Source organism: Mesocricetus auratus, unplaced genomic scaffold, assembly GCF_017639785.1.
Source record: "Mesocricetus auratus isolate SY011 unplaced genomic scaffold, BCM_Maur_2.0 Super-Scaffold_100008, whole genome shotgun sequence".
Lineage (NCBI taxonomy): Eukaryota > Metazoa > Chordata > Mammalia > Rodentia > Cricetidae > Mesocricetus > Mesocricetus auratus.
This window is the reverse complement of record NW_024429192.1, coordinates 68,677,607-68,695,908: the sequence shown is the minus strand read 5'-3', so window position 1 is coordinate 68,695,908 and position 18,302 is coordinate 68,677,607. Positions and strand designations below refer to the sequence as shown.

At 48.4% G+C, this 18,302-nt stretch overlaps 1 protein-coding gene across 1 annotated transcript in view; it reads right to left on the bottom strand.

Moving 5' to 3' along the window:
- Window positions 1–6,254: 6,254 nt before the first annotated feature.
- CUNH3orf70 (chromosome unknown C3orf70 homolog) overlaps window positions 6,255–18,302 on the bottom strand; it is a 47,580-nt gene continuing 35,532 nt past the window's right edge. The window contains exon 2 of the mRNA XM_005071627.4: window positions 6,255–11,306. Coding sequence (XP_005071684.1) covers window positions 10,750–11,306 — 557 coding nt within the window. The 3' untranslated portion in view covers window positions 6,255–10,749. The remainder of the gene's footprint in view (window positions 11,307–18,302) is intronic.

Below are 18,302 nucleotides of genomic sequence, written 5' to 3'. Positions count from 1 at the left end.
AGGTTCTGCCTACACAAGAGGCTGGGGGCAGTTCTTCTCACCTGAGGGGAGTGCATGCAGACTCGCTGCTCATAGTCAAGGCCCAGAGATGAGTCCTTTAGCCAACTGACACACAGAAGCAGTAGGGTGGGGTCTCAAGAGTCCTCCCGGCTCTTCTGGAGTAGATGTGTCACCTCTGAGTGCCAGGCTCTGGTGTACTGGGGTTGTCACAGCCTGAGCTGAGGTCCCAGACTCCGGCATCTGGAAGCCCATCCCTGTCCCCTCTAACCCTTAACCAGTATCTACCAAGTGATGTCAAGAGGTTCCAATTCAAAATGCTGCTTGGGGACAGACTTACCAGAAGGAGTCTCTAGAACCAGCAAAGGCTGACTCTGTGGACCTGGTGACAGCTTTCTAGGAGGCACGAGGTGGGAAGCTAAGTTCAGAAGGGGCAGGCTATTCTGCCACTCAGGGCTGACTCCCAGCCGTCTGTCTCTGTTTCACCCGTTTGGTCTCTGGTGTGTATGTGTCTCAGTTGCTCTCTGCTTTATACTTAGGGCAGATCTTTCTTGAAGCACATACTCACTGACCGGCTAAGCTAGCTGACCACAGAGCTCCCGAGATGTACCTGTCTCTGCCCCTCCACGCTGGGGTTCCAGGCACACGCAGCCATGCCCAGCAAGCACTTACCCGCAGAGCCATCTCCCTGCCCACCCACCCCCACAAGCGCATTTCTAGGCCCATTGCCGCCCTTTTGCTGTGAGACCCTCAGGCCAACTGGGAGGGCAGGCCCTGGTCTGTACTTCAGCCACACTGGCACCCGGGTGGCAAGGGCATGCCACATGGTCAGAAACATCAGTGTTGGTCACAGCTATTGTTGGGGTGGGCGAGGCCCCTGAGAGGACTTTCTGACAACTGTGAAACTCCAGCCTTGAGGGCAGAGAGCCAGGGAAAGTGCTGCTGCAAAGAGAGACATTGTTGGGGACAGCACTAGGCTGCCAGCCAGGGCCTGGGCTCTAGGCTCTGCCCCATGCTGCCTCCCTTAGGACCCCCCAAAACTAAGGAAGGCTGTTGGATCCTCTGAAAATCTCCAGCCATACCAAAAGTTCTCAGAGATGTTTGAGAAAATGTTTTACAAAGGTGTGGCCCAATATGGCTGCCAGGAGGGCGGGGGGGGGGGGGGGTGAAGGGCGGAATGAGAGGAAAGCCAGCTCGCCCATGATGGATGCTTTCATGGATAAATAATTAAGAACTTTGGGGATCCTTTCAGAGCGGTGTCTCCATTCAGCACTGTCTATGGGAAAACTGTTCCCAAAGCTGCAGCTGTGCCCAGAGCACAAGCAAGGCCTCCTGCAGCGTGGCCTTCTGGGTAGGTCAGGGCCACTCCAGGGAAGGCCAGAGCATGGATGGCTCCTGGGGCTGCCCCAGTATGGAAGTGCATGTCCCCTCCTCCCCAGGGCACCCATCCTCTATGAAGCCCTTCTCAGACAGACAGACACACACACACACACACACCAGGAAGATAGCATTTGGTTCTCCCCTGGTCTGTGTTCCAGGGAGCACTCCCCATGGTGGCTGTTTATGAGGCTTGTTAGTCCTCCTGCCTCTACCTCTGCTCAGGGCAAGAGGGTGTGTGCTGTTTGTTCTGTTGGCACAGTTAGATTCTGAGTGCCAAGCATGTGCCAGGCTCTGCCTCAAACAGGTGTCACTACTGTTTCCTAAAGTCACCTTCTTCCCCCGAACATATCAGGGCAACCACATAGAGATGACCTGCATGGCAGATTGTCCACCCCAGGCCAATAAGTATCCTGACTTCTGATAGCATGCACAGTGTGATTGTTCACAGGTTCGCGTGCCTCTGTGTGTGTGTGTGTGTGTGTGTGTGTGTGTGTGTGTGTGTGTAGCGCCCATGTCAAACACTCCGACTCCTGAACAGCATTCCACTGTGACTAAACAAATTCCTTCCATGTAGAGGGGCCTCTAGGGCAATAGGTGCTAACCTATTACCATTCTTGTGCCTGACTTTTGTGAACATGTGCATTTATTTCTATTAGTTATGAACTTGGGGATGATTTCACGATGCCAAGGGTAGGTTAGGAGGTTAGGTTCAGAAGCATGGGCCAATAGAAATAGTCCATACACCACCTACCCCAAACGCCTTTCCTGGGTGTACCTCTAAGAGCAAGGCTGTGTCATCGGCTGCCTGTCCTTCATCCCTGACCCTGACTGACAGGACTCCCTGTAAAGCTTCTGGTTGGGACTGGGCACAGCTGGGACCGAGGGGTGGTGGTGACAGTAGCTTCACACTAGAGCACTTTTCCCTATCTGAGAAGCCAGGCATGCCCTTCGCGCGTCTGCTCCCTCAGAACAAAAAAGTTATGAATTGGTTCTAAGAGGTTGAGAGGCCACCTCTCAGCCCTCAGAAACCTCAGGGACCTTAGCTTGCCCAGTCTGGCCTCTTCCTCGAGAAGAATGACTTGGGTCATCATTCAACACTCCCATGCCCTACTTCACCTTCACCCAAGGTGGCAGATTCCATCTACCACCACATCCCCCTGCCATATTTGCCACTGCTGACCCTCCAGGGCTGAGGCACACTGGGGGCCACATAGATGACGGGGAGAGGGGAGGAGGACATATTCAGCATCATGGCCTCTGGTGACCCTTGGACATGTTGATTATGGAGAGAGACCAAACTGTGGGGTTGAATTAATCCTAGCTGGGGACAGCTGACCTCTTGTGACCTTGGAGTGACTGTCAACTGACACCCACTGCTGCCTGCAGGTTGACCTAAGGGCTGAAGTTCCCTGGGAAGCCTAGAATGTTGGTGTCTTCTCCGTCTACTCAATGCAGCCTCCTAAGTGTGCTGGGCTCATCTGATTCTAGATTCACAGGTACAACAGATACGCAGGCTGGCAGGCCTTGCTGAAGCCATCTGGATGCCATGTGGCCTTATCTGTCCAAGGGCTCCGCTCTGACCAGCCTCTTAGAGTAGCAGCCTTGCTGATACCGTTAGCGTCCTATGAACCAGCCTCCAAAGCCCACGTGTCGACAGTTTGGTTTCTGATGCAGCAATGTTCAGGGGTAGTGACTAGCGGGTGACTGCATCCTGAGGACTCCGATCTCTTCCCTCCATAGGATGGCGTTATTAGGAGGTGGGGCACACCCTGGAAAGACAGGTCATGTTCCTGGTCCTTCCTGTGACTGCCTCCTGGCTGCCATGAGGCAGCCACCCCTCTGCAACCCCCTTCTGCCATCACGCTCTACTCAAGCCCCCCCTTCCACTTTCTCTGCCTCAGTACAGCCATCTGACCCTGACTGGAATGTCTGAAACCACGAACCAAAACAGCCTACTCCTGTAGCTGTGCACTGTATCACCGGCGCTCACTCACAAGGCTGCAGAGGCTTTTCCAGGGCCTGCAGATGAATATGGGCATGGACACGTGCTTTATAAGCATTGGCAGCACGGTCTACACAGGCAGATTCTAAGCTGAGGGTAGAAACCCGGCTCTTCTGCGCAGGGCCAAACTCAAGCAAGTTCTCAGAGCAGGTGAGCATGCCCTGGGGCGCCCTGACCCTGAGTGAAGTATGACAACACTGGAGAGTAAGCCGCGGGAAGCAGCTAGAGGTGATGCCCCAGGAAGGGCAGAAGGGGTGGATGGCGGCAGCTCATCGCCAAAGCACTAAGACTGAAGCCCAGGTCCCCAGAGGAGCACTTAGATCACATGCCTCACCCATGAAGTCCAGGCCCCCAGAGGAGCACTTAGATCATATACGACCCATGAAGCCCAGGTCTTCAGAGGAGCACTTAGATCATATGCGACCCATGAAGCCCAGGTCTTCAGAGGAACACTTTAGATCATATGCCACACCCAAAAGAAGACAGAACCCAAGCCTTGAGACAAGGCTCAGGTCAAACCAGCCTGGCAGGAAACTAGAGTACGCTGGCTTGAACAACATTGGAGGCTGAGCCCTGCAATACCCACACTCAACCAGGCCCGGTCTCTTGGGCAACGCAAGGTGCAGCCACAGCAGCCATGGGCTGGACTTGGTGTGGAGTAGGAAACTGTATGGTTGGTGTTTGCTGGCAGGAGAGCAGTGCAGGCTGCACTGAGAATCGGGGACTCTGATCCTACTGTTTCCCTGCCTTGTGAACTTCACATCTGAATGAAGTCTTCATTGCTTCAGCCAGCACACACACACACACACGCACACACGCACACGCACGCACCACAGACATGCACACTCACACACACACACCACAGACATGCACCACAGGCATGCACACACACACACCATAGACATGCACACACACACCACAGACATGCACACACACACGCACCACAGACATGCGTACACACACACACACACACACACACACGCATACCCACTCATAGTTGTCAGGGACAGTGAAGAAGCTCCTGTGTGGGGAGATGCTCGTGACCTCGGTGCCTACAACCTGCAGAGCTCCACGAGTCAACAACGCTGGCGCTTGTTGTCATCTTACAGGGAACCAGACTCAGAGGTCCCCCAAAGCCCAAGCCCTCTAATCCCTGTCTCCAGATTTCAGGAACACAGGAAGCCCTCCCCAGGTACACAAGCACCCAGCCATGGTGGGAGCACCTTGTTCTTCAGCAGACACCAGTTGTCCCAGGCTCCCAGCGACGGTCTCAACAGATGCACATTGCCTGGACACCCCATTTCCACCACAGACCTGTGAAGTGAGGTGCTGACTGCCTGTGCTCAACAGAACTTCCACTTTCAAACGAAATGGGTTTTCCCCATGGAAATATAGGTTCATTCTAGAAAACTCCAAGAGGCAACAAAAACCACCTGAGTATCTCAGCATCTTCACCCATTCTTTATATGTATTACTTAATTTATCTAATTTATCTTTATTTCACGTGCACTCATGTTTTGTGTGCATGTATGTTTGTGCAAAGGTGTTGAATCCCCTGAAACTGGAGTTATAGGCAATTGTAAGCTGTGTGGGTGCTGGGAATTGAACTCAGGTCCTCTGGAAGAGCAGCCAGTGCTCTTAACCACTGAGCCACCTCTGCAGCCCACCCGTTTTTACTTCTAACATGCATTCCCGTCATGTCTCCCTGGTTCAAAGGACCTCCACCTGACCCTCTCTCCTCAAACTCAACCGCCAAGAGGCAGGTGCCACCTTTACCTCTGCATTCAGTCCTGAGGTGGTCACGGAGAGTTGACAAGATGCTAGCCCGGGGAACTGTAGAACAGTGTTGGCCGTCAGCACTTGTAAGACTACAAACAAGAAGCCGCCTTCCAGAACGTGCAGTACAATTATATAGACTGAAATCAGTAAACCGCAATGCAGATGAGATCCGCTGTCAGCAGGAATCCCTTAAGAAGACAAGTTGGCCCTTTCGGTATCAGAGCCAGCCAAGAGTACAGGCCAAGACGTGACTGAAATGGAAGGCGCGATGGACCAATCTGAATGTTGACCTCATAGGAAACACAGCACGTGTGCACACATACACTGGCTGGCGATCTGGTTCCCAGAAAGGCGAGGCTGGAGCACAGCCTCGTTCCAGCACTGTCTGTGGTACTGTGTGGTGAGCTGCAGACTCAGGCCGCATTCACCAGGCTGCAGACAATGGAGTAGGCAAAGGGGCATGAGTGTGGACTCCTGGGCCTGTGTTCTGGGTTCAGGGCCCATTCTGACTAATGAATGGTGCCACTGCAGCACTTTCTGAGCTGCCCTTGTATGTGACATGGGATGTCATGAAGACCACATGGAAAATGGTAAGGCAGCATTGGGCAGTCGGTGAGCGCACTATCATTGGTGTGTTTTACAGCAGTCTTTATAGGGAGGCTGTCCCACCCAGTGAACCCCAGAAGCTGGCATGCCGAATCAAGTGGAGTTTCTGGACTTGTCATACTGAGCCTTGATGCTGGGCCTTAATGATCAAGTAAACCCAAGACCCCATGGGGTAGCAGCCTCCCTCACTACTCAGCCTGTAGCTGTTAGCTCTCTTACATGGCACTCATGAGCTGGGACAAGGGCCTAACTCAGTGTGAAATCAATGTTATTCATGGGGTGATATAATTCTCATTCCATAGAAACCTGATGGAATCAACACAAACGTTTTTACAAGGAGTTCCGTGAATTAACAGCAGCGGCAAGCGTGTGCTCGATACTTACCTGCATTTCATCAAGTTTCCAAAAGTTTAAATGCGTAAGGGGTATGGATTGCTTATTGCCTAGCACACTGTAAACACCTGATACAAAAATTCCAACCGCAGATTTGTTCTAGTACAAAAGAAAACCACATTTATTGTACAGCAGTATTTTCCTAAAGTTGAGCAGTCTTAGGAAAACAGAATATAATTTTAGGAAATTACAGAAGGGTCAACATTGTGCTTAAACTTTAAAACAGGTTCAAAAGAGCCCAGCACAGCACATGACTACTGCAAGGTATGGACAGCCTCAACACATGTGCAAATACAGTGGCCTGGAGCGCCATTCAAACCCCAGACAGGCCTCCAGCCACTTCACCCTGGGCAGCACGCAGCTCCTCCACGGACCGCACCCGTGCACACACCCGCGCACACCCATGCTCAGCCGCCATAGTCCCGACAAGGTCAGATTTGGAAACAATTTCATTTTGGAAATGTCCTTGTGTTTATACTGAGGTTTACGATGTCGTTCAGGGCTGTGTGGTACAGAAAAGGTGAGTAGCGCCCCCCTCATCTCCCACCTGCCCCTCCATGGGGAGCGCAGTGACATACTCCCCACGAAGCCCCACAGTCCACTGTTCAGACTCTCAGCACCGCTCGACAAAGGGGAAGGAAAGAGAAAAGTTTTCCTCAAGTAAAAAGCTAAAACATGACAATAGAATTGTGCAAATAGGGCTCGGGGACAATCAGGAGCAGATGACATGAGCAGTATTAAACGTGTGCTTTTTCTTATGTGGCAGTATCTACACTGCAGGCTCATATGGTTATTCTGACTTCCTAAAGTCTCTGGTTGCAACCAAATTTGCATAAGAAGCATTTATTCTGATCCACCCCAGAAGAACATAATTCAAATAGACAAGCCGGGAGTTAAGAAGTGAAAGTATTCCCAAGAGACATCAGATCCCAAGGAGTTGTCAGAAAACCACCATGGCTCAGGTTTTACATTGTGTTGCACTGCATTGTATGTTGTCTTGTATTATATTGTATTGTGGCCTGTTGGGACACTGGCTCTGTACTGTATTACATTGTGTTGTGCTGTGTTGGGACACTGTGGCTCCAGTTTTAGTCTATTCCATGTAGTATTATGCTGTGTTGTGCTGTGTGTTGTGAACGGTGACTCTAGTTTTATTCTATTCCGTGTAGTGTTATGCTATGTTGTGTGGTGTGGTGTGGTGTTGGGAACGGTGACTCCAGTTTCAGTCTGTTCTGTATTGTATTTCATTGTGTTGGGCTGGGACACAGACTTGGCTTTACTCTGTTCAGTACTGTGTCGCCTTGAGGTGTGTCTCCCAGGAAAGCAACTGCTTCTCTTCAGGGTTGCCCTCAGATTCTCAGTTTATACCTTAAATGTTACAAGGTAAAAAATACGCAGATTTTAAAGTAAAGCCTTATTTTTTTTAAAGATATCAAATAGTTATCCCTAAAAGAACTTTAGTTGCTTTGTTACGGACACACCTGAAACTTAAAATCTTGGTTAGGTAAGAAAACTATATTCCACATTTAGTGGGAGTATGTTAGTATACCTAACGACCTTTCAAAAAAGTAGCAACAGTGCCAGTTTCCCGCAGAAGCCCATCCACATGGCCCAAGCCTCGCCCCCTAAAGGTCCAGCCTGCAAGCTTCCGTCTCTCTCTGTACAGTGTTAGTCAAAAGCCTATTTGACACGACAGTGCTTACTGTCGACAGGGCATATTACATCTAAGTATTTCTAAAGTGCCTATGAATACAAGTATACAAATCAGCACTCTAATACCAGGATTATAGAGGAATCCTTTCATAGACTATAGAACAGAATAGGCCTACAACTGAAGTTGAGCTATACATCTTTAATACTCTTTTCGCTGATTTCAGAGTGCAAGCATAGGGAAGTAATTCTGACTTAGTTGGATTTTAGACAGTTACTGGTATGAACAGTATCAGGAGAACAAAACCAAAAACCTCTCTTGTTTGTGCTCATTTAGAAAAGGCTGTTTTGAGATCCAAGAATGCAGGGGAATGTGTCCAATTTTATAAAACAGCAAGTGCAGCTTAGAGAGTTTAATTATAAAGAGTATGCAAATATTTAATGTGATCATCAATTGTTATTAAAATCAAAAGTTCTGTCACAATTGTGGCAGATCTGAGTGGCAGTTTGGGGTTTTAGAAAAAAGGACCCTGAGCCTGGCGGTGGTGTCGCACGCCTTTAATCCCAGCACTCGGGAGGCAGAGACAGGTGGATCTCTGTGAGTTCAAGACCAGCGTGGTCTACAAGAGCTAGTTCCAGGACAGGCTCCAAAGTTACACAGGGAAACCCTGTCTCGAAAAAAAAAATACAAAAAGGAGGAGGAGGAAGAAAAAGAACCCTGGGCAAAAGTCACAGATGTTACTGATCAAGGGCCCAAGCCAAGCTCCCGGCCCAGCTCCAGAGCTGGGGCGCAGACCACGTGTTTTCATGGCCTTGGAGCCCAGGCTACAACTCCAGTTAGTTTAGTTCTCATGGCAGTGAGCCCACCGGAAAGTATCAGAAGGGTGTGGGGATGGAGCACTGGCTGCCGTGTGCCTGCCTCTCCCGGGGCTCTGAGGAGATCGTCCACCACACGTTTGAAGATGGCCCCGGTGCTGCCTCCACAGCTCCGAGTGCAGGATGAGGGAGATGTGGCTCATGGTATTTGGTTTCCATGCCAGTGAGGCATCACAAACCTCAGGCTGGGCTTGCCAGATGGTCCCAGGCCATCCCAGGTCGGGAGCATGACCCTCACCAAGTCATGGTTGCTCCCTCCTGCCCTCCCCTGTGCCTGCTGCTCCTTCCCGGTTTGTGGGGACTTTCTGCTACCTTCTCTAGCACAGGAAGTTTTAACTAATGCTTTTCAAAGGAAGCCACATATCCTGCCTTCTGAACACTGTGGGCGTTTTGGGCTTGTCAGCCTGAAGAAGGTTCTAGTGGCTAATCACTGGGACTCCATAACCAGTTGGGAAAGCAGATTCTTCCTCCAGAACGTAGTGAAGAACCCCAAATTCAGGAGCATGGCGAGCCTCTCCTTCCTTTGGGTTCACACTAATCAGAGGGAGGAGGGATTGCGAGATGCTGGCAGCATCAGGCCATGAGGCCACGGCACCTGCCTAGACAGCCAGGGTCTGAGCCGCCACCTCCCTGCAGGAGTGTGACTCTGCTCGCATATGTTAAAGCTCCCAGATTTGTACTGTGCTTCACAGAGTTAAGAAAACAGCAGGTAATAAGATCACGTGAGAACACCCGGTATATACCAAATTAGGAACAGAGTTTTGAAGAAATCTACGTAAGAAAGAATTACTCACTATTTTGTGTGTGTGGAAGAACACACACAATGGTGTGGACTCCAGCTTAGTAAAATGAAGAAGTGTTACATAAAACATCTTCCTGACTCAGCAGTGAGCTGTGTGAAAGAACACACACAATGTGTGTGGACTCCAGCTCAGTAAAGTGAAGAAGTGTTACATAAAACATCTTCCTGACTCAGCAGTGAGCTACTTCAACTGTTTTTGCATTTGCATAAAATCCATGCATCGTACAAAATTCTAGTCCATTTCTCATCTAAGCCATTCTAATGCTTCATACAACCAAACGAAGCAGAATTAACCAAACCTATTAGATTCATTCCTAATCCCTAAAGGACTTGTCTTTTAGCATTTCCATGCTAACTAAAACTATTGTGGTTTTTTTCTTAAGATGTCAGATGTGCTGCCTCCTAAATATAATACCTACAAAACATAAATGCTTCTCCCTGACCTGGAAAACTAATCAGGAAGGGCAGTGGATGCTGTGAACCCACCCGGGCCGGCTCAGACATTGTAGCAACTTTCTCAGCTAGCCCAGGCCAAGTCCACCTTTCCTCCCCTGCTTCCAAGAGCCTCGTGGGTGCCATGAGCCATGGCTTGTGTCCTGTAATTCAATGTGTCCCCTTTGTGGTGAGAACCTGGTCTGAGCCATCCCGAATCCCACCACCCTGCTGCACAAAAGCTGGACTAGACACAGATCGGAGAGGCCCATCTCTCCTCACAGTCACAGAAGCTGTGACATGGCCATCACCAGGGGCCCAGGGGACCTCCAAGGGCCTCCTAGAAGTAGCTCCAAGGCTACTCTTGACCTGAGCCAGTATGGGTGGCAGGCAGGAGGAGGAAGGGAAGGAACATGTTGGCTGAAGTGAGCTGCTCCCCCACCGGAGACCAACAGAACAGAGGTGTCACATGACATACCCAAGAGCAGAGCCTTTGCCACAAATGATGGGCTATGGGTAAAGTATGGGCACCTCCACTCTGGGGAGCTCCTCCATGCGACCTATGATATTCTGTGGTCACCAGCACGCTCAAAGTTCTCAGTGAAATTAAGGCTGGGTCACAGCTACGACACCAGATGCTACAAAGAAAGCAAGATACATTTAAAAGAAAAAAAAACAATGTCCTGGTTACAAGGTAATTTTAACACTAATTAGCAGCCCCCCTGGACTGCTATTGTTGGTAATAGGGCTTGGAAAATGCCAAGAGTATTGGAAAAGAATCAAATCAAAGTCCAGAAGCTCAGGGTGGATCCTGGCCGTGGTTCCCAGCTGACTACACAGTGGTTTCCATGGTTTCGATCACTTCCAGGTCAGACTGTGACGGGGAGAGAAGGGTGCACTCGTCGGGTTCCCAGCTGCTCTCAGGGCTGTAATCTTCCTCGGAACTCAGTTCTGCCCCTTCTTCTGTGTCCTCGTCACAGGATTCCACATAGTGAGCCCCAATTGCATTGATCCCCGAGTCCTCGGAACTGGAAGGGGAGGAGCAGTGACCCAGTTTCGGAGTCTCACTCTCTTTAGAAATTAAGGCATCATGTGCAGAGACCTCCTCAGGGCTCATCTTCTGGGAATGGGGCACCGGCTGCTTCTGCACATAGCACATCTTCCCATTGATGCATTTGACCTGATAGTTGTCAATGAAGAGATCGGAAATCATACAGTACCTTGGTGAGTCAGGGGGAAGCGGCGGCTGGAAGACAGATGCAAATTTCAAAAAGTGTTCAGTGAGAGAGACTGAGATCTGAATGGTGTTGGTGGGCTCTCTCGGCCTTGTGGGGATCTCCGTGCTTGGGAGCTGCTCCACGGGGGTCATAGGCTGATATACATATTTGCCTGTGGGACACACAAGACACAGATGAAATCTAAGACCACTGAGCAAACCGTATTAGAATCGCTGCAGCATCTATATCAAAATGGTTAATGATGTTATCACTTGGCACTGGATATCTACTTCATCCAGTGTGTCATAGTGATTCCCATGCAAGACACCCAAAATACCTTCTGAAATTTAACTTAGGAGATACTCGCATAGAATGCATACTCAGCATGTGTAGAGCCTTGGGTTCAACCACCAATACTGTGGGGAGGGGGACACAGAGCTGCTCCCATGGGTCTGGAGTGTGCAGACAGCCCTACAGCCCTCATCTTAAAAAATTCACCCATCACATAGCATGGCAAACACAAGCTGAAAAGAAACCATACACTATAGAACTGCAACGGCAACTTCACTTTTATTCCTAGCAATATATTAATACATGTTGTTAAGTTTAAAAATTCTAGAGGTCCTTCAGTGTACCACCAAAACTATGGAAGGCCTTCCCTTTCTAGGTGTCTGTGTTTTGACTCTGTTACTAGTGATAGAACCCTGAGGTGAGTCTTGTGCTATCACGAGCTAGACCTGAGGCCCTAGATGGTATGTTTTAGTCAGTATTCTCACACTGAGTAGATGATAGCCCAGCAGGCTGCCCTGGCCACACAGGTTGACTATGTTTGACTCTGCCCTGGCCACACAGGTTGACTATGGTTGACTCTGTCCTGGCCACACAGGTTGACTATGGTTGACTCTGTCCTGGCCACACAGGTTGACTATGGTTGACTCTGTCCTGGCCACACAGGTTGACTATGGTTGACTCTGTCCTGGCCACACAGGTTGACTATGGTTGACTCTGTCCTGGCCACACAGGTTGACTATGGTTGACTCTGTCCTGACCACACAGGTTGACTATGGTTGACTCTGTCCTGACCACACAGGTTGACTATGGTTGACTCTGCCCTGGCCACACAGGTTGACTATGGTTGACTCTGTCTAAAGGCCCGAAGTGAATCGAGTAGCATAAGGAGGAGGCATCTGCCAGACCAGAGCCACAGCCACTTCATAACCCAAATGGCTCTCGTTAACTCTTCCCTTTAGTCCTCGGCTGCTCCTCAGAGTGAACATCGCACGGAGGAGTCTTCATATGTCCCTTCCTCATTCTCTCTACTTGTTTCATGCATTTAGGAAGAGTCTCTCAAGAGCCAAATGCTAACAGATTAAAGCTATACAGTTTGCAAGTCTCCAATGATGATAATGATTACACTATTATTATTATTATTATAGACTGGATTTCACTATGTATCCCTGACTGGCTAGAACTCACTCTGTAGACCAGGCTGACCTCAAACTCACAGTCACCCACTGCTACCTCCCATGCTGGGATTAAAGGCACTTGCCACCACATCTGACTTGTAAGTCTAACATTATTTCAAAATACAAAGCTAAACGGGGTCCAGGAAGATGTCTCATAATAAAAGCACTTGCAATGCAGACCTGATAGCCTGGGTTTGGATTCCCAGAACCCATGGAAAAGCAGGTGTCACAGCATGTGTGTGATCCCACACTCCTACAGTGAGAAGGGAGGCAGAGAGAGGAGACACTCCTAGTTTAAGGCCAGCTAACCTGGAGTACACAGAACAGCAGGAAACAACGAAGACCCTCCCACAAACCAGTGATGGACACCCAAGGTTGTCCCCTGACCTCCACATGTGGGTGGGTGATTGTACACACACACACACACACACACACACACACACACACACACACTATCATCCATCATCCATCCATCTATCTACCTACCATCTATCTATAAATCTATCATTTATCCTCTATCAATCACCTATCATCTACCTATAAATCTATTATCTATATTCTGTCTATCATCTACCTATAAATCTACTATCAGTCACCTGTCATCTATTTATAAATCTATGATCTATGATCTATCTATCTACCTATCTATCATCTGTCTATTATATCTATTTTAAATGCTAAAAGGGGGGAGAAGCTCTGAGAACTCCAGAGACAGAAGCCACTGTTCTGGGCATCCCTGTGTTCTTCTGCTTTGGATGAGTGGATCTAGTCAGGCTGGGTTTCATCCTTTGCACACATTATGGCAGCTTTTAAGCCTTAGTGCCACTGGAGGTTTTGGACCAGACCATCATTTTCTGGGATTCTCTCTACATAATAAAAAAAATCCAGATATTGTCCAATATCCCAAGGGGAAGCCCTCTTCTAGTAGAGGCTCGAGTGTTTATGGTGTCCATCCTTGTAAGCATCTCATTGCAGGGAAGTCACTCATGTTCTATTTCTTGGTCAGACTGGGAACCTCTGAATGGAATTATCTTCACAAGGACGACTGTCATAGGTTTCATGATGTTAAGACATGAAAGAACAGCAACCATGTGCAGGACTATGTCCTACTCTGTCCCCTTTCCCTCCTTTGTGATCTACATTTTTGTTTTGTTTCTCTCTTCTTGGTTGTTCTGCCTTTCTTACTCTGGGCTCCCCTCTCCAAAGCTCTGTTTTCCCTTCTTGAAGTATGTCACTCTGTATGGATGCTAGGTCCCCACATTTATGTATTAAAGTTCCGATTACCAACGTGACTTCATGAGAAATAAGTAGATCCACATGAGATGGTAAGAATGGACACGCCCCACCCCAAGTGGGCTTCATGTCCTCAAAGAAGAAGATGAGCCCAGAGGTCTGCTGGCTCTTCAGCTTCTGTAACCAGGATAAGTGTCCTCAACTGACACTACCTCTATTAAACCTTCATCAGACTTCCCAGCCAGGCTGAAGGAATAGATGTTGGTTAAGCCATCAGTCTATGGCAAGTGTGTGTGTGTTATGTATGTGTGTGTATGTGTTATGTGTGTGTATGTGTTATGTGTGTATGTGTTATGTGTGTGTGTTATGTATGTGTGTATGTGTTATGTGTGTGTATGTGTGTGTGTCATGTGTGTATATGTGTGTGTTCTGTGTGTGTATCTGTATGTTATGTGTGTGTGTTATGTGTGTGTGTGCGTTATGTGTGTGTATGTGTTATGTGTGTGTATGTGTGTGTTATGTATGTATGTGTGTGTTATGTATGTATGTGTGTGTTATGTGTGTGTATGTGTGTGTGTTATGTATGTGTGTATGTGTTATGTGTGTATGCGTTATGTGTGTGTATGTGTTATGTGTGTGTATGTGTTATGTGTGTGTATGTGTTGTGTGTGTTTGTGGTATGTGTGTGTATGTGTGTGTGTTATGTGTGTATGTGTTATGTATGTGTGTATGTGTTATGTGTGTGTATGTGTGTGTGTGTTATGTGTGTGTATGCGTTATGTGTGTGTATGTGTTATGTGTGTTGTGTGTATGTGTGTGTGTGGTTCGTGGTGGGGTGTACATGCACTTGAGTGGGCAGGTTATGCGTGCAGAGGCAGAGAAGCCCGTTGAGTGCCTTGCTCTATCACTGCCATACTGCTTTGAGACAGAGTCTCTCGCTGAAGCAGAAGCTCAGGGTTTCAGTTAGGCCAATGAGCTTTCAGGATCTGCCTGTCTCCACCCCTCCCTCTCCCTAAAGCTGGGATTCCAGGCACATCCCAGTCATGCCCAGCTTTTCCCCATGGGTCCAGGAGGTTCAAACTCAGGTGCTAATCTTGCATAGCAAGTGCTCAGTCTGAGCATTGTTCTCCAGCACTGACCCAACAGTACAGCAAAGGGAAAGGGACCAGCTGGGAGATGTGTCCCTTCAGGACACAGCCCTGCCTCACTCTGAACTAGGCAGGGTCTGTGGTCTGGGAACACAGATGGCAAAGACAAAGTATGGTAGAGAGGCTGCAGCTCCGAGACAAATTACCATAGAACACTGCACTGTTCTACAGAGGCAGTGTCTGCACGCCTTTGCAGTGTCATTCGGGCTGTTTACAACAGCCTAGAGACAGACGCCAGAGAAGCAAGTGTCCATTAACAGACGGATAAATAGAAGCAGAGCTGTAGTGGAGCTTTCAGCATGCCAAACCAACATGGGTGTCTCTGGAGGACACCGAGCCAAGGAAACAAGCCAGTCATGAGAAGATGAATAGCAGTAATTCCGCACATGTGAGGGGCCTGGAGCAGTGGAATTCATACAGATGGAAAGCAGAGCTTGTTTCCCGGGGACAGGGCATGAGAAGGAGCTATAGCAAGTAAACTTCAGTTTGTGGGATGCAGAGGGGTGTGAAGATGGATGGTGGCAGCAGCTGCTCAGTCTGAATGCCACTCACATATAAATGAAAAAGGATCCAGTGACACCCGGTACTGGAGACCCACAAATCAATGACAAGAATCAGAATGGCTGCTGTCAGAGGAGAAAAAACAGCCAAGACTGGTGAAGATGTCAAAAAAAGCGGGCTTTCCCACACTCCTAAGAGGAATGAAAATTAAAACGATCATTACGAAGACCACATGAAGATTACTCAACTGAAATAATGGATGATGGCCTTTTCCTTTACATCACATGTAAAGTGGACATGTCTGTGGGAGAATGCATGCTCAGCCTGTGTGAGAGCTTGGGGAGGGCCTGGGTCCAAACTCCAGCAAGCAACAACAGAATCCAACTAGAAATGAACTTCATTTTGTGTGATTTTGTTGTTGTTCAGTTTTCAGTTTTTTGAGAAAGGTTCGAACCGTATAGCCCTGTCTGGCCTGGGCTACCTAGACAGGCTGGCCTCAAACTCACAGCGATGCCTGTGCCTGCCTCTCCCGAAAGCTGGCACTAAAGGCGTGCACCACCTTGCCTGGCAGAAACGAACTTCTACGTGGTCCAGCGATGTCAGCGCTGGCTGCGTATGCCCAATGGGGGGAAATCAGTAAGGATTACTACATGTTTACTGCAGCACAGTTCACAACAGCCAAGACATGGAAACTGGCCGTGCAACAGTAGGCCAATGAAGGAACAGTGACACGTATTTCCAGACTATTACTAGCAGTAGCAGAAAATTGGAAAGTACAGGATGGTAGACAGAGGATCACTAAGAGCACTACTGGAGAGCAGCAATTTCTGATGTTCAAGGTACAGTAACTACAGTTGACAATAATTGACTACTTCAGAATAGCTAATGGAATTCTCAGACAAAAAAACATGTCAGAAGTGACTGATATGTCCATCACTCTAATCTGATTAGCACACTGAAATGTCACACTGCACTCCATAAATCTAAAATAGATTTAAAGGCTGACCAGAAAACAAAAGATAAGGTTTCTTAGTTATTTTAAAAAAGAAAAACTGATAACCCTTTAAAATAATAAAGCTAACACAAACACACACACACAAACACACACAAAAAAAGCAACTGTGACCAACAGGTGGAAAATGTATTTCAGACATCTCATTTCTTCAGCAGGAATCTCCTTCAACATCTTCAGACATTTCTCAAAGGTCAATCAAAACCACTAACTAACTCCCATGAGTCTTTGGAAGTCTCCATTGATAACACTTCTGATTTGGGCCATAACCCTGTGGACCCTTATCTCACAACCCCTGGACGAGACACTTAGATGTGCACAGGGAGGTTTATGTTGTCAGGCTCGCTCATGTATAAGACAGACAGTCGATGGTCTAGAGCGAGGCGACAGCCCCCTTCCTTCTCACGCCCATGGTGAGCTAGTGCCGGCTGTCAGTGGACCTCGCTTCATCTGACACCCCATGTGTAGCACGGTGTGACGGCACAGCAGAAATGGTTTTGTGAAGCTGTTTCGTTCTTTCTTTCTCTTTTTTACAAGGGGATTAAAAAACACAACCAAACTAAAACAGCAAAACAAATCCAGATGTGTTTCCACGCCCCATTACTCTGCTGTATGCTCCTGGTTACATGTGTTGTGTGTTTGTTTTAAAGCCATATATGTGATGACTTAAAAAAATCCTCTGGGGGGAAATAAGTATTATGTTCTTACAGATAACCTTGTGTTGTTAAATGTGTGTCCTTGACTTAACACATGAAACACACTGATATCAGGAATGGAGAGTCGTTTTAAAGTTAGCCGGAGTAAATTACAGTTAGGAAAGCAAATCTGCAAAGGGAAGGCGGGGTGGCCTGAGGCAGACTACATGCCCAGCTCAGGCCCTTGCTTGTCATCAAATCACAACTGTTTGTGTTAGACTGGAGGTATTCAGTATTTTGAAAGAAATGCTATGTAGTAATTTTTAGTGTGTATCAGTCACTGAGTTGAGAAGTGAATCACACACTAAAAGCCAATGGAAACAGCTTTACAGGAGCCTGACGGTCCACACTGCCCCTTACAGTCCTCTGTAACACTGGCATTTTGTCTTCTGCTGTAGGAGCACGCTAAAGATCACAGGCTGTACACTTCGCTGTAGCCCTAATTAGAGATGTAAGCAAGATTCTAGCTCCTCCATTTACCGACCATCTTTAGTGGATCCCATTTAATATGAAGCCAATCCCTGGTGTGACAGACCAGCAGGAGCATGGCATAGCTACTCACTGAATGAGTTCTCATCAAATAGCCACTGTCTTTCCTAAGTCACATGCCACAGGAGAAAAAAATGCAGTACAACAGGCAATGGTGTTTCTGGAAGCATCTGGATTGGGACAGAATGTAAAACAGTAAATCCAAGCCGGGCGTTGGTGGTGCACGCTTTTAATCCCAGCACTTGGGAGGCAGAGGCAGGTGGATTTCTGCAAGTTGGAGGCCAGCCTGGTCTACAGGGCTAATTCCAGGACAACCTCCAAGACAATACAGAGAAACCCTGTCTCAGAAAAAAAAAAAAACAAACAAACGAGGGCAGTGTAAAAAGCACAGGAAGATGGAGGGACTCTGAAAAGGCTGTGGAGCAGCAGTGGGGCTGGGGGGAGGGGCAGCTCTGTCAAGGCAGCCGAGCAGCAGCAAGCAGACTACCCCACAGGGAGCAAGGGTGAGGCAGATCAGCGTGGGGGTTCAGACAGCAAGACTGTGGTGGGTGGGACCATGGCACCCAGTGTGGCTCCCACAGTGAACCCTGATGACCTCAGGGAGGAAGGGCGCACAGATAAGTG